The 14,447-nt window shown below is 32.7% G+C and overlaps 1 protein-coding gene across 1 annotated transcript; it reads right to left on the bottom strand.

Annotated features, from left to right (window-relative positions):
- Positions 1-6,303: 6,303 nt before the first annotated feature.
- On the bottom strand, positions 6,304-11,625 carry LOC114330671 (uncharacterized). The gene is made up of 2 exons (XM_050661670.1): positions 11,558-11,625; positions 6,304-7,499 (listed from the first exon to the last, which is right to left on the bottom strand). Exons 1-2 carry the CDS (start codon positions 11,582-11,584, stop codon positions 6,450-6,452), a joined length of 1,077 nt encoding a protein of 358 aa, XP_050517627.1. The 5' UTR covers positions 11,585-11,625; the 3' UTR covers positions 6,304-6,449.
- Positions 11,626-14,447: the final 2,822 nt, after the last annotated feature.

The following is a 14,447-nucleotide window of genomic DNA, read 5'->3' as shown; positions in this document are numbered from 1 at the left end:
AACAAAACGTGATGTTGTAAGATATGTGTAATAAAAAATAGGACTCTCAAATGAAAATCAAGGATTTTAAAAGAATAGGACAAAAACATTCTGTGTTTATTACATATTTATTTTTGACAAAATCCTCTTTTTTTGATTACTAACCAATAATATACCCAGGTGGTCCATAAATAACTTGCTGTTGCTGTGGAGGCCCATAAATACTTATAACTTCTGGTGGATCTGGAAGACCTACGATATTTTTAGCAATTCCAACGCCTGATTTTATAAGAGCTTTAGCTATATCTCCAGCTCCGAGTATACCACCAACAATTCCACTTATTCCTCTTGTTTTCGGATAGAGCGAAGGATCATCTTCATATGTCACACCAAATGGTGGTGGTACGTCGTGATGTGATTCTCCATCTCCAAATGCATCATGGGCCTTTAGTAGCTCATCTTTTGTCAGATGTGCTTCTCCATCTCCAAATGCGTCGTGGGCCTTTAGTAGTTCATCTTTTGTCAGATGTGATTCTCCATCTCCAAATGCGTCATGGGCCTTTAGTAGCTCATCTTTTGTCAGATGTGATTCTCCATCTCCAAATGCGTCGTGGACCTTATGTACTCCATGTCCTCTCAGTAGTGGTGAAGACTGAGTTAAAGACGCAAACGAAGTCACCAAGATCTAAAATTTTTTTTATAAAAAAAACAGCTTAATAACCAGCTTATGTTTAAGAGGAAACAGTAGCGATCAACAGGTAGCAAAAACGCGTTCCAAGATTGCGGCTGTAATTTTGAATATTTTTTAGAGATATTTGGCACACATATCCGTAATATAATAAAGAATGGCGGTACAGAGCCCAATTTGAAAAATATATTAATATGTGGAAATTACTCTGTAATTAAATACAATATCAAAAAACGAGCCTGTACCGCCATTAAGAAGAACAAAAAAATACACTTTCTTCAAATAAATTTTTTTATCCGATGCCTAGATTTTGTGGCATTTTGGAACTACTAAAATTTTTTATTTCATTAGTAGTTCCAAAATGACACAAAATTTAGGCATCGGATAAAAAAGTTTATTTTAAGAAAGTGTATTTTTTTGTTCTTCTTAATGGCGGTAAAGGCTCGTTTTTTTAATATTGTATTTAATTACAGAGTAATTACCACATATTAATATATTTTTCAAATTGGGCTCTGTACCGCCATTCTTTATTATATTACGAATACGTGTGCCAAATATCTCGAAAAAATATTCAAAATTACAGCCGCAATCTTGGAACGCGTTTTGGCTACCTGTTGAGCGTTACTGTATCACCTTAATATTAACCAACAGACTAACTCCTAAATTCGACAATTATTTATCAGAGTAAAAAATATATGCAGGATTCATAAAAGGCGTACATGTGATCACCTCCTGACAATGAAGTACTTCTTGAGAAAATAAATGAATACAAAATACGCATATATATGGCATCTATAGATTTTGATTTTGCAAAAGTCTCAAAAGAAGCAGTATTACGAAAAATTGGACATTGCAGGAAGCTTACGAACACAATTAAAATAAGAAAAACATCGTATTTAGGCCACATTCTTCGTAACGATAAATACTCTCTGCTACACGTCATCATGCAAGGAAGAGTAGAGGGGAAAAGGCTTGGGAAGAAAGAAGAAATCTTGGCAGAGGAATATCAGAGATTGAACCAACCTCAGTGTTGAACAGATATTTCTTGTTGCAAAAGACAGAGAAGCGTCTAAAAAAGTGATCGCCAACTTTCGTTAGAAGACGGCATAAGAAGAAGAAGAAGATTTTGAAAAGGAATTCAACTTCATAGAATACCAGGCAGTGAAATAATCACTACACAATAACAGAGTAGATTCCAGGTATACAGAAATAATCTCTAATAGTAAGGCTACAACTACGATCCAACTTGACCAAAATACACACCCCATACCTATCAAAAGGGGCAGTAGACAGGGAGATACGATTTCGCCGAAACTCTTCAACCAAGCACTAGAAGACATTTTCGGGAGATTACAATGGGAAGAATATGGAATCATTATTAACGGCTAATACTTAAATCACCTAAGATACGATGAAGATATCGTCCTTATAGCTACAGACAAGGAACAACTACAAATAATACAAGTCTAGCCTTGAGCTAGCCTTGAACATTTTTTTTATTGTAACTGATTGTAATTTTTTTCCCTTAAATAAAGTCCTTTATTATTATTATTATTATTAAATAATGATACAACTAGATCAAGAACCCAGTAAAGTTGGATTAAATATGAATTACAACAAAACAAAAGTGATATCAAATCAAGAAGATCAGTTAAGAATCGTAGTTAAACAAAACCAAATAAAAAAAGTGGATGAATACATATACTTGGGACAAATAGTAAAATTGAATAGAGACAACCAAACGGCAGAAATAAAGAGACGAACGAAGTTAGCGTGAGCTTCGTTTGGTAAGCTCAGAGTCCTCACATATGGATGTCAAACATGGACGTTCACAAAAACCACAGAACAGAAGCGACGTGGATAGAATTGCGAAAAAATGAGCAAAAGAGTGTTTCATTGGAAGTTTCAAAAATTGTATAAAATATAATTATTCTCTTTATTTTTGTTTAAGTATATAAAATTATGTCGTAAAGTTAATAATAAAAGAGGCAATTCAATAATTATGCTTTCCCTCCGCTTTCACTACTTTCCCCATTAACTCGGGGAATATTGATCGCAAAATAAATTGTAGAAAACTACATTTCCAAAAATTTTACTTCCTACCGTTTTTGTCGAAAAGTTGAAAATGGCGGAGATATTTAGCAACATCGGTTCTCCTTTAAAATCAATATGGCGGCTAATTCAACTGTGGAATTCAGTCGAGATTTTAAATTTACACTACTATTGATCTCCCCTAAGGGATAGAATTATAAAATTTGGGGCAGCTCGGAAACAAGATTCAATTCAATAATTATGATCCCCCCACCACTTTTTACTATTTTCTCACTTAACTCGGAAAATATCAAAGGCATGAAAAAAATTGTTAAAAACATTGTAGGAAATCATATTTGGGACAAGTTTAGTTGAAAATGGGGTAGATATTGAACAAAAACAATTGCTATAATATCAATCAGGTCTTACGCTCGCGCCATTACCGCATACGTACTACCTTAAATATTAACTTTAGCAAAAAAATGAAAGAGATCCAAATTGTGTAGAACTTAATTCTCTCTATTTTTATATTAGTGCGGCAGATTCGTGCAATATATTATAAGAATTGCACATTTAATGATACAAGCGTATAATTTGGTCCACATATACTGCAAAAATAAAGGTTCAAATTTAGATATGAGGCCATCTCAGATTTTGCCTTTTACAAAAATGGCCAGCATTCAAAATGGGCGACTATACATATATGACTAATAGCACGATATCTTTTGAATGAAAAGTCCGATTTCAACCAAATTTGGTACGTAGGTTCGTTTGGTGATTTACAAGATCGATGCCATAAACTGGAAGAATCTTTTTACCAGAAGTTTTGTTTTTCCTGGTTTTTTGTGTAAAACTATTTTATATTATGTAAATAATTTATTTTCAATTTTTTCACCCTGTATATATTAATTATTCAAAATGGTAATACCCTTATTGAAAAGAGCGTAAGAATATGTTTTAGGAAATATTTTGAACTTTGTAGTTATGTTAATTATAATTACCATTTAATAAATGCATAACGTATCTTCACATGTAGGTACCTATATGTGGCAGATTCGTGCAAATATTATAAGAATTATTGTACATTTAATGGTAGGAGTCATATAATTTGGACAACATATACTACACATACAAAAGTTCAAATTTAGATATGAGGCCATCTCAGATTTTGCCTTTTACAAAAATGGCCAGCATTCAAAATGGCGGCTATACATATGTGACTAATAGCACGATAACTTTTGAACGAAAAGTCCGATTTTAGCCAAATTTGGTATCAAGTTTCTTTTTTTGATGAATAAAATCGAGGTCTTGAACCGGAAGAATCGGTTTACCAGAAGTTGTGTTTTTAGTGTTTTTTATGTAAAAATATGTTGTTGTTTTTTTCAATTCTTTCACCCTGTATATATTAATTTTTCAAAAAGGTAATACCGCCATTGAAAATAGTGTAAAAATATTTTTTAGGAAAGATTTTGAACTTTTTAGTTATGTTAATTACCATTTAATAAATGGATAACCGATGTTCACATGTACCTATGTGCGGTAGATTCATTTTGAATGCCTGCCATTTTTGTAAAAGACGAAATCTGAGATAACCTCATATCTAAATTTGAATCTTTGTATGTGTAGTGTGTGTGGTCCAAATTATATGCTTTTACCATTAAATGTACAATAATTCTTATATTATTTGCACGAATGCGCCGCACATAGGTTCATAGGTACATGTTAAGATACGTTATGCATTTATTAATTGGTAATTAATATAACTAAAGAAAAAATTGGAATAAATCCTTTGTAAAAGGTATAAAATTTATTGAATTTTGCATTTTGCATGCCCGCCATTTTTGTAAAATGTAAAATCTGAGATGGCCTTATATCTAAATTTGAACCTTGATGTGTGTAGTATATGTGGTCCAAATTATATGCTTCTACCATTAAATGCACAATAATTCTTTTTTTACAAAGGATTTATTCCAATTTTTGTGATTGATGGTATACAGCCAACTACAGGACAACTTTTCTTTCCTTGTGGATAACTAAAGAGTTCAAAATATTTCCTAGAACATATTTTTACGCTCTTTTCAACGTCGGTATTAACTTTTTGAAAAATTAATATATACAGGGTGAAAGAATTGGTAAAAAAACAACATGTTGTTATATAAAAATCAGGAAAAACACTACTTCTGGTAAATCGATTCTTCCGGTTCAAGACCTTGGTCTAACACATCAAAATAAGAATCTATATAACAAATTTGTTTGAAATCGGACTTTTCGTTCAAAAGTTATCGTGCTATAAGTCACATATGTATAGTCGCCATTTTGCATGCCCGCCATTTTTGTAAAATGTAAAATCTGAGATGGCCTTATATCTAAATTTGAACCTTGATGTGTGTAGTATATGTGGTCCAAATTATATGCTTCTACCATTAAATGCACAATAATTCTTATAATGTTTGCACGAATTTGCCACACATAGGTACTTGTGATGATACGTTATGCATTTATTAAATGATAATTAACATAACTAGAAAGTTCAAAATATTTTCTACAAAATATTTTTACGCTCTTTTCAATTGCGGTATTACCTTTTTGAAAAATTAATATATACAGAGGGAAAAAATTGAAAAAAAAAACATATTTTTACATAAACAACCAGTAAAAACACAACTTCTGGTAAACCGATTCTTCTGGTTCACCATATCCCTCTTGTAAATCAAAAAGAAAACCTATATACCAAATTTGGTTGAAATCGGACTTTTCGTTCAAATGTTATGGTACTATTAAACACATAAGTATAGCCGCCATTTTGAACGCCCGCCATTTTTGTAAAAGACAAAATCTGAGATGGCCTCATATCTAAATTTGAACCTTTATATGTGTAGTATATGTGGTGCAAATTATATGCTTCTATCATTAAATGTGCAATTGTTTCACATATCGGCCGCACTATATAGGAACATTTTTGTCGTAAAACTAATAATAAATGAGATAATTCAATAATTATGCTCTAACTGTCACTATTTTCCGCCATAACTCGGAAAATATCGATCGCACGAAAAAATTATAACGATAGAAATTATAGAAAATCACATTTTCAACTATTTTAGTTCTTATACTTTTTGTCGAAAAGTTGAAAATGGCGGAGATATTGAGCTAAAACGGTTCTCATTTAAAATCAAGACTGTGGCTAACGCAACAGCGGAATTCAGTCGAGATTTTAAATTTACACTACTATTGACCCACCCCTTAAGATTAGATAAATAAAATTTGGGTAGCTTCTAATGGAAGGTTAGGCCTGTTACTCGTCTAACCCGACTGGACTACAAGGGCAATTATTTGTGTTGTACACAATGACACTCTTTTAGCGGTTTTCTGCAATGGTTTATTAATCATGTTTTTTGTTAACGAGAAAGGACTAGAAAATGGATTTTTTTCGGTCAGATATAACGAGTCAGATTAAAACCGATAGCCGAAGTACAGTAAAACCCACTTATCTACAACCGCGTGGAAAGGACGCGATATACGTTCGTTGATTATATTGGTGCAAGTGACCTTGAGGGTTTCAGTTAAATCGGTTCAGTTATAGAGGAAGAAGGAGAAACAAAATATTATGTGTTTAGTATATATTTATTTGTGACAAAAACTTTAGTATACTTCTTTGTTTGTTTACTAACTAAACAGTAATCCCTAGTTGCTGAACAATGACTGGTTGTTGTTGTGCTGGCACAACAACATTTATAACTTCTGGTGGATCTCAAAGACCTACGACTTTCTTAACAATTTCAACACCTGATATAACACCTTTAGCTATATTTCCAACTGTGAGTATACCATCAACAATTTCACTTAATCCTCTTGTTTTGGGATTAACCGAAGGATCCTCTTCATATGTCACGACAAATGCCGGTTGATCTGATTCTTCACATGCATCATGGGCCTTTAGTAGCTCATCTCTTGTCAGATGTGCTTCTCCATCTCCAAATGCATCATGGGCTTTTAGTAGCTCGTCTTTTGTCAGATGTGATTCCCCATCTCCAAATGCATCATGAGCCTTTAGAATCTCATCTTTTGTCAGAGGTGCTTCTTCATCTCCAAATGTGTCGTGAGATTTTAGTAGTTCATCCTTTGTTAGATGTGATTCCCCATCTCCAAATGCATCATGAGCCTTTAGAAGCTCATCTTTTGTCAGATGTGCTTCTCCATCTCCAAATGCATCATGGGCCTTTAGTAACTCATCTTTTGTCAGATGTGCTTCTCCATCTCCAAATGCATCATGGGCTTTTAGTAGCTCATCTTTTGTCAGATGTGATTCCCCATCTCCAAATGCATCATGAGCCTTTAGAAGCTCATCTTTTGTCAGAGGTGCTTCTTCATCTCCAAATGTGTCGTGAGATTTTAGTAGTTCATCCTTTGTTAGATGTGATTCCCCATCTCCAAATGCATCATGAGCCTTTAGAAGCTCATCTTTTGTCAGATGTGCTTCTCCATCTCCAAATGCATCATGGGCCTTTAGTAGCTCATCTTTTGTCAGATGTGCTTCTCCATCTCCAAATGCATCATGAGCTTTTAGTAGCTCATCTTTTGTCAGATGTGATTCCCCATCTCCAAATGCATCATGAGCCTTTAGAAGCTCATATTTTGTCAGAGGTACTTCTCCATCTCCAAATGTGTCGTGAGATTTTAGTAGTTCATCCTTTGTTAGATGTGATTCTCCATCTCCAGATGCGTCGTGGACCTTATCTACTCCATGACCTATCAGTAGTGGTGAAGACTGAGTTAGAGATGCAAACGCAGTCACCATGATCTAAAAAATTTTTTAAGTGAATACTTCTTATCGTTCGGTATGGAATTTTAAAGGGTGTAAAGTCGTATTGGGCGTCATTTTCAAAAATCGTGACGCGAAAGGTTACCTTGTGATTACCGCTCACGGTATAGGTACATTACTTAACTTATACAGATACTTAAATAAATTATATAGGTACTTTATATTAAAATATTATTTTTAAAATTGAATAAAGGAGTTATATTGTTATAACAAATTATGTTATATTCAAATAATAATTATGATGTTTCAGTGCCGATTTAACCTAACTTCAGGCCCTGGGCACTGGAGGTTTAGGGGCCCCCATTCATTGCTATTCATTGTCAGTTTTTTAACAAGAAAACACACGCAATTAAGGTTTATTGTAAAATCCATAAAATAACAAGCAAGAAGAATAGCAAACGTAAAAAAAATCCCGGGCCGGCGTAGCTCAGGCGGTAGTGTGGTTGACTCGCGTGCGGGTAGGCCGGGGTTCCAATCCCAACCTCGGCAAGAACAACTAGACATTTTAAAATGTCTATAGGACCCAGGTCGACTCAGCCTGAATAAAATGAGTACCTTGGGTAAAACCAGGGGTAATAATGGGCAGTTGAAGCGTAGCACTGGCCCTGTTACCCTCCTTGTATACCGTAGGCCCTAGATATAGCAGACTACCCTGCTAATCCCAAAGCCGCGTCAGCGGTATAAAACGGGAGACTATTATTATAAAAAATAATCAAAAAAGTACATTTAAAACATAAATCAAAAATAGGAAGTTTCACAAAACAACACATGACAGACAAAAAACATATTCTAAAAAATACATAAAGACAAAAATAAGATCACTTTTTTCTTGACTTGGCATTCGAAAACTGCCATATAATATCACAATTGAGTTTCTCCAGTTCTTCGTTCTCTATATACAATAGTGATAATGAGTCTAGGTTTTCTTGACCCAAATTTGACCTTAAATATGTTTTTATTTTTTTAAAGTCAAAAAGACCGCTCACCTGACGCATTAGAAATTAGTATCGTCAAATAAATTTGCAGTTAAAATATTGGAAAAAGTTGCGTTTACATCCTGGATGACATCAAATTCATAAAATGTATATTTATTTACATTTTGGTATAACGTTACAAAATGAGTAATTTCATTATGCAAGTTCTCTTTGGTTTCAGTAACATCTTTATTATATTTCTCGCATAAAGTATTAATTGACGTCTTGACTTCTTCTTTATCTAGCGTAAAAGAATATCTTAAAGCTGATGTTATATCCTTGTAGCATATTTAATTCTCTTTAAAAGATCTTGCGTAATATTGTCGCATATTAACATTAAATACTTCAATTCTGAATATTTCTTGCCCTTTTAAAATGATTTTGACTTTCACCTGGTGGAACAATGAAGTTAAAACGGCAGTGGAGAAAAAGAAAATAGCATGGAAAAATACATTGAAACCGAGCTGGAAGAAGATAAAGAGGAATACAAAAGGCTGAGACGATTAGCGAAAAACACCATAAGGAAAGTAAAAACAAAGAAGTGGGAAGAGTTTGGAGAAGAATTACAGGAAAACTATGTAACAAATAATAGAAGCTTCTGGACAACAATCAGACATATGAAGAAAGGAAAACGTAAAGAAATAACAGCCGTAAGGGATACAACAAACCAAATCCAAACAAATCCAGAACAGATAGCTAAAGTATGGAAAGAATACTATGAAAACAAATTTAGAAATGAAACAATAGATGATAGAAATGAAATATATCAAAATAACGAGAACAAAGAAATAGAGCAAATAAGTAGAAAAGAAGTAATATAGGAAGTATCAAACGTAAAAATAGGTAAAGCTGGAAGGGATGATGACATAGACCCGGAAATGGTCAAGTACGTGGGAGAAGAAAGGATAAACTGGTTGTTGAAAATATACAAAGAGACATGGGAAAAGCAGCAAATCCCAAAAGACTGGCAAAGTAACCTTATAGTGCCAATATACAAAAAGGGACAATTTTTTATCAAAATGTCATGATTTACACAATTAAAAGCTTTGGCATAATCACAAAGAACAGTGGTAGTGCGCAGATTATTGTTTAATGCTTGATAAACCTCATGTATTACAGAAAACATGGCATCTGTGGTACATTTATTATTTAAAAAGCCGAATTGATTTTGTGATCAAATATTGTTATCAACGAGAAAGGACATAAGTCGGGCTTTTATGAGTCTCTCAATAATTTTGGAGAGTACCGGTAGTAATGCAATAGGTCTATAATTGCAGGCATTAGATTTATGCAACCGCCAGCTGCGTATCTCATTGAGAACTAGAATGCTTAAGTGCTATGTTTTTTCCACCTTGCTCTATGGTGTTTAAGCCTGGGCAATGACAAAGCAACACAAAAAAGAATCCAAGCATTCTAACTTTAGTGTTACCGTAAAATGCTCAGAATATATTATAATTTTTTATAATTATAATCTACATTTATTATAATTTTTTTTAATTTGTTTAAATAATTATACATACATCTTTAAAATGAGAATATTTGTATTTTTAACGTTAAAAGGTACACTTGTAGTAAGTTTATCTAAAAAAAAGTCTGCAACTGGAAAAAATATGTAGTTTTCGTTCCTTATAAATAAATTAATCTATTATAACAAAACAAAAGCAACTTTGACATTTAAAAATACGTTATTTAGATGGCTCTACTCGAGTTACTTGGAAACAAAAAAAAATGAAGAAAATTGCTCCATGGGAAGCCGAGAAGATGCATTTTTTTAACGTATATCGATTTTTAACTTCGAGATTTATCCAACCTAATTTTTGATTGGAATTTTGCTATTTTTGGCAATTTTCACTCGTAATATCGATAGTTTTTATTATAATATTTATGTAATATATATTATGACTATTTTAAAGATATGAAAATTGGTGTGGAGAAAAACGACAAAAATAAAAAGGTGATGGTTCAAAAATTATGATCCTATTGTTTATATCTTTGCCGTAAATGCCGGTCAACTTTGACCGGTTGTATCTCAGGAACCACTCATCACAATCAAATATTTTTCTTTTAAAATAAACATCCTGCCGCAATTTTCGAGTACCGTTTTCATAATTTAATTTAAGTTAATATATCCCGAGATATTCTATTTCTTTATATGCCAAAAAATTGTTTATAATTTTAAAATATTGCTGAGGCCGCTTAAATAGTAAAATTCCAATTCTGTAAAGTACATTATATAGGTACATTGTTTTTTATACAAAAATCGTAATTATTCTTATGTGTTGTAATTATTGTGGATATTATAGCAACCGTAAATTTTTAATTAACAATTCAATTGTTGCTAAACTGTTTATTCAATTTCCATCGGCTTCTGGAATTATAATCTATACGAAAAGGGCTTTTATATTGCCAGGTTATTTAATTATTGGTAAACAATTACTTATCTAAAATTTTAGTTGAAAATTAAAGATTTTGTTGGAAAACCCTGGATTTTCCGGGGAAAATTTTCGTCGAAGTAAATCGGAAAAAACAGGTCTCTATGCAGAATTTAATTACGGTGAATTTTTATTTGAGTATTTTTGGTGTAAAGTTAAAATCTTTGGATTTATAGAGCAAAAATGGAAAAAACACGATTTTCGGGAGCCATTTTGTTTATAAAAAAAAGTAGTACACTATCTGCGGACTTTGCATACATATATTATTAATATATACAATCATAAGATTCGATTCCAGCAATAAAATTGCTGGTAAATAACTTTTCCTATTATTTTGCTAGTTAGCCCAGAGTATAAGTATAATAAGGAAATAGGAGAGAAATATGCTTATATTAAAACACAATATTTTGGTCACATTGGAAGAAATCAAAAGTATGAACTGCTCCAACTTATAATCGAAGGCAAAATCAATAGCAAAAGTGGACCAGGAAGAAGACGCAACTCTTGGCTTAAAAACCTACTTTAATGGACCAATATGACCTTCAGAGAATTGTGAGGCTGCAAATAAGATTAAATGGATAAATGTAATGGCCATCGTCCTTATAAGGCACCGTAAGAAGAAGGTACTTACCAAAAGGGCAACAATTCGGAAAGTCATTTTGGATCTTCTTTGATGCAAGAACTGAATTAAATGATTAAATTTCGGTACCTTTTATAAACTCATATATCATTATCGATGACATAATTATTTGGTGGGCCAGTTCGTTATAAGATAACAATTCAATGCAAAAGTAGGCAGATACTACCTACTTCTGCCTTCGTTTAATATGCTGATGTTTGTCACATATCTTTATTGTAAAGTGTAAAATATTACATTGTATTAATTATTTGAAGTAACATAAAGATTTGAGGAGACAGACGTAGAATCAAAATCTTTTCTTTATCAGCATCCACCTCGCATCGCAAACATTCTGATTCGAAGATCTTGAGCCAGTACAAAATCATCTTTTATTTTTTTGAAATGAGTGAAAAGAATTTCGACAACGAATCAAGTAATCTGTTAACCTAGGTACACAGTACCAAACAGCGCCGTCAGGAAAATATTCCAATAATGCGTCGCAGATTACTTATATGGAACGTGTCATTTTGTACTCTAATACAGAGTATGGTATGACAAAGAAGAAAATAATCGTTTCGTTTTGATTCAATTCGAGTCTGTTGCCATCCTCTGACTCCTGATGTTTCATTATCTCTTATCTTCTACTAGTCTTCCAAAATAATCTACTTTAACTTTCTTTTCCACAGTTTTCATTAAATCGGCCAGTCACAATTCTGACACTATTTGATTTCTTCCCACATTTTCACAACATATCATCTGATTCAAGTTTTCATCCTAGGTCCAACTAAACTTCAGAAAAAAATAGAAATTTTTTTTTCATTCTAACACTTCCACTCTCTTACCCATAGGGTGTGGGGTCTGGTTTCTGGGGCACCCAGCCTTTCTTATCACACCTCATTACAGTAAACAATTCTGATATCAAACCATAAATTATTCATTGTTCATTACCTACCATTTTTTACCAATAATGCTAGTTTTTCAAAACACCTTCATACATCCATCAATTTTTAAACTTCTTCAATTCAACTCAATAACTTGGTTAAAAAAAAATCGCTAATTCAAAGATATTTGTAGTCCTAGATGTTTACGTTACATAAAAGGACCTCATACTTTTGCCCGGGTTATTAGTTCAATTGATATTCTGTCCTCACTTCCAATTTCAACACTAAGTTATATATAACCAATTAACTTACATATATCATTATATCATATCAGTCTCCTCCTGTGACTTATACTACTTATCTTAATTTCAACACTATTCGATATCAGACTTCCATATACTACAGACTCTCTAATTTACTCTGCCAATTAGTACAATTAAACCAACAACCCCCTTTTAATTCATAGTAAATTAAATTTTCATCAACACAGTTGGACTTACTTCAATTTTGAATAGGAACCACAATCATCAACCTATTTATATAAATAAAACATCTTAGCAAAAATAAAAATATTTTCCACTTAATTATTTGGTCCCAGATGTTCTTTAACATAAATGGATCCATTATTCGCTAATTAATTCAACTTCATTTGAATTATGTATAGATGGCTAATTCTCTATTTGCATTATAAAAATCATTTTATACTCTACCTACATCTTACATAATCAAGGTACTTAAATGTAATTATAGCCACAAGTTTGTTGATGTTTTAAAAAAATCTTTTATTACAACTAGTTGGCTGTGGTAATATAGGGTAACTTCTACGTCACGTTGTCGGTTTGTCTTTTGACACCTTTCAGAAACATCACTCATTTTGCATTTAGTTGCCATTAAGTCATTGGTATGTAAACAACTCAATTTGGATCCCACGTGTTGGGAAATTCATTACATTACCTTAGGGCATTATCCTAGTTGCCATGTGACTATCATGAGGCATTTTATTAAAGTATGCACTTTTAACGCATCTATGTTATATTTAAAGGGTTTTTACCCGAATATTTTTCTTTTGTGGCTCAGCTAGTATCCAGTTTGTAAGTATAACAAACTTGCTCTAACCTTAGTCAAAATTTAAATACCAACTGTACATTTATTAAATCGGTTATACTTATTTTTAGATCTATCGCTGATGATCATTTTTTATAAAAATCGAAAACGTTTTGTTATGATGTAGCCCTTTAAAGTGATTTTAATAAACTTTTATACCTTTTACACAGGATTTTTTTTTCAATTATCTGATGTTTCGGAATCTATTCCTTTTCAAAGAGGCTTCCCAAGAAGACTGAATAGACCATAACGAAACGAGAAGATGGTGCAGATATTAAAATATTTGCACCGGAGTATGGTTAGACTGTCCTCTAACGGGGAACGATGAAATGAGTGAAAATAATTTCGACAAGGCATCAAGTAATCTGTTAACCGAGGTACATAGTTTTTTGTAGTTTTTCTTTTCAACTTTAGGTGAATAAACCTCGGGATAATCAAATTGACTGACCATATTATTGAACTAATAATTTGTTATTAAATATAACATAAAACTTCTTCTTCTTTTTCTTCCTCTTTACAAGCAAATCTGCTTGTTCATTGGCGGATTGATACCTCTATGGAAGGTTGTCACTCCACCTTTTGCGCGGTCGGCGATACTTCTTCTACCGATTGGTGATTTATCTCGTGCTATTTTGACCACATGTGTCTTTCCCATTCTTGTTATGTGCTTGTTCCATTCTTTTTTTATTTAGTGTCCATTCGTTTATACACTATACATTACATTGTCTTCTTATATCTTCGCTCCTCTGTCGATCTCTCAGTGTATTTCCTGTAATTCTTCTCAGTACTCTCATCTCTGCCGTTTCCAGTAGTCTTTGTGTTGTGGCTGTATCGGGTCTTGTTTCTGATGCATGTCATTATTGGTCTTACACTGGCTTTATAAACTCTTGACTTCATCTCAGTGTTAATATGTCGGT

The sequence above is a fragment of the Diabrotica virgifera genome, chromosome 9 (genome assembly GCF_917563875.1).
Source record: "Diabrotica virgifera virgifera chromosome 9, PGI_DIABVI_V3a".
Classification (NCBI taxonomy): domain Eukaryota; kingdom Metazoa; phylum Arthropoda; class Insecta; order Coleoptera; family Chrysomelidae; genus Diabrotica; species Diabrotica virgifera.
Note: the sequence above shows the minus strand (reverse complement) of the source record. Positions and strands in the feature narration are given on the sequence as shown.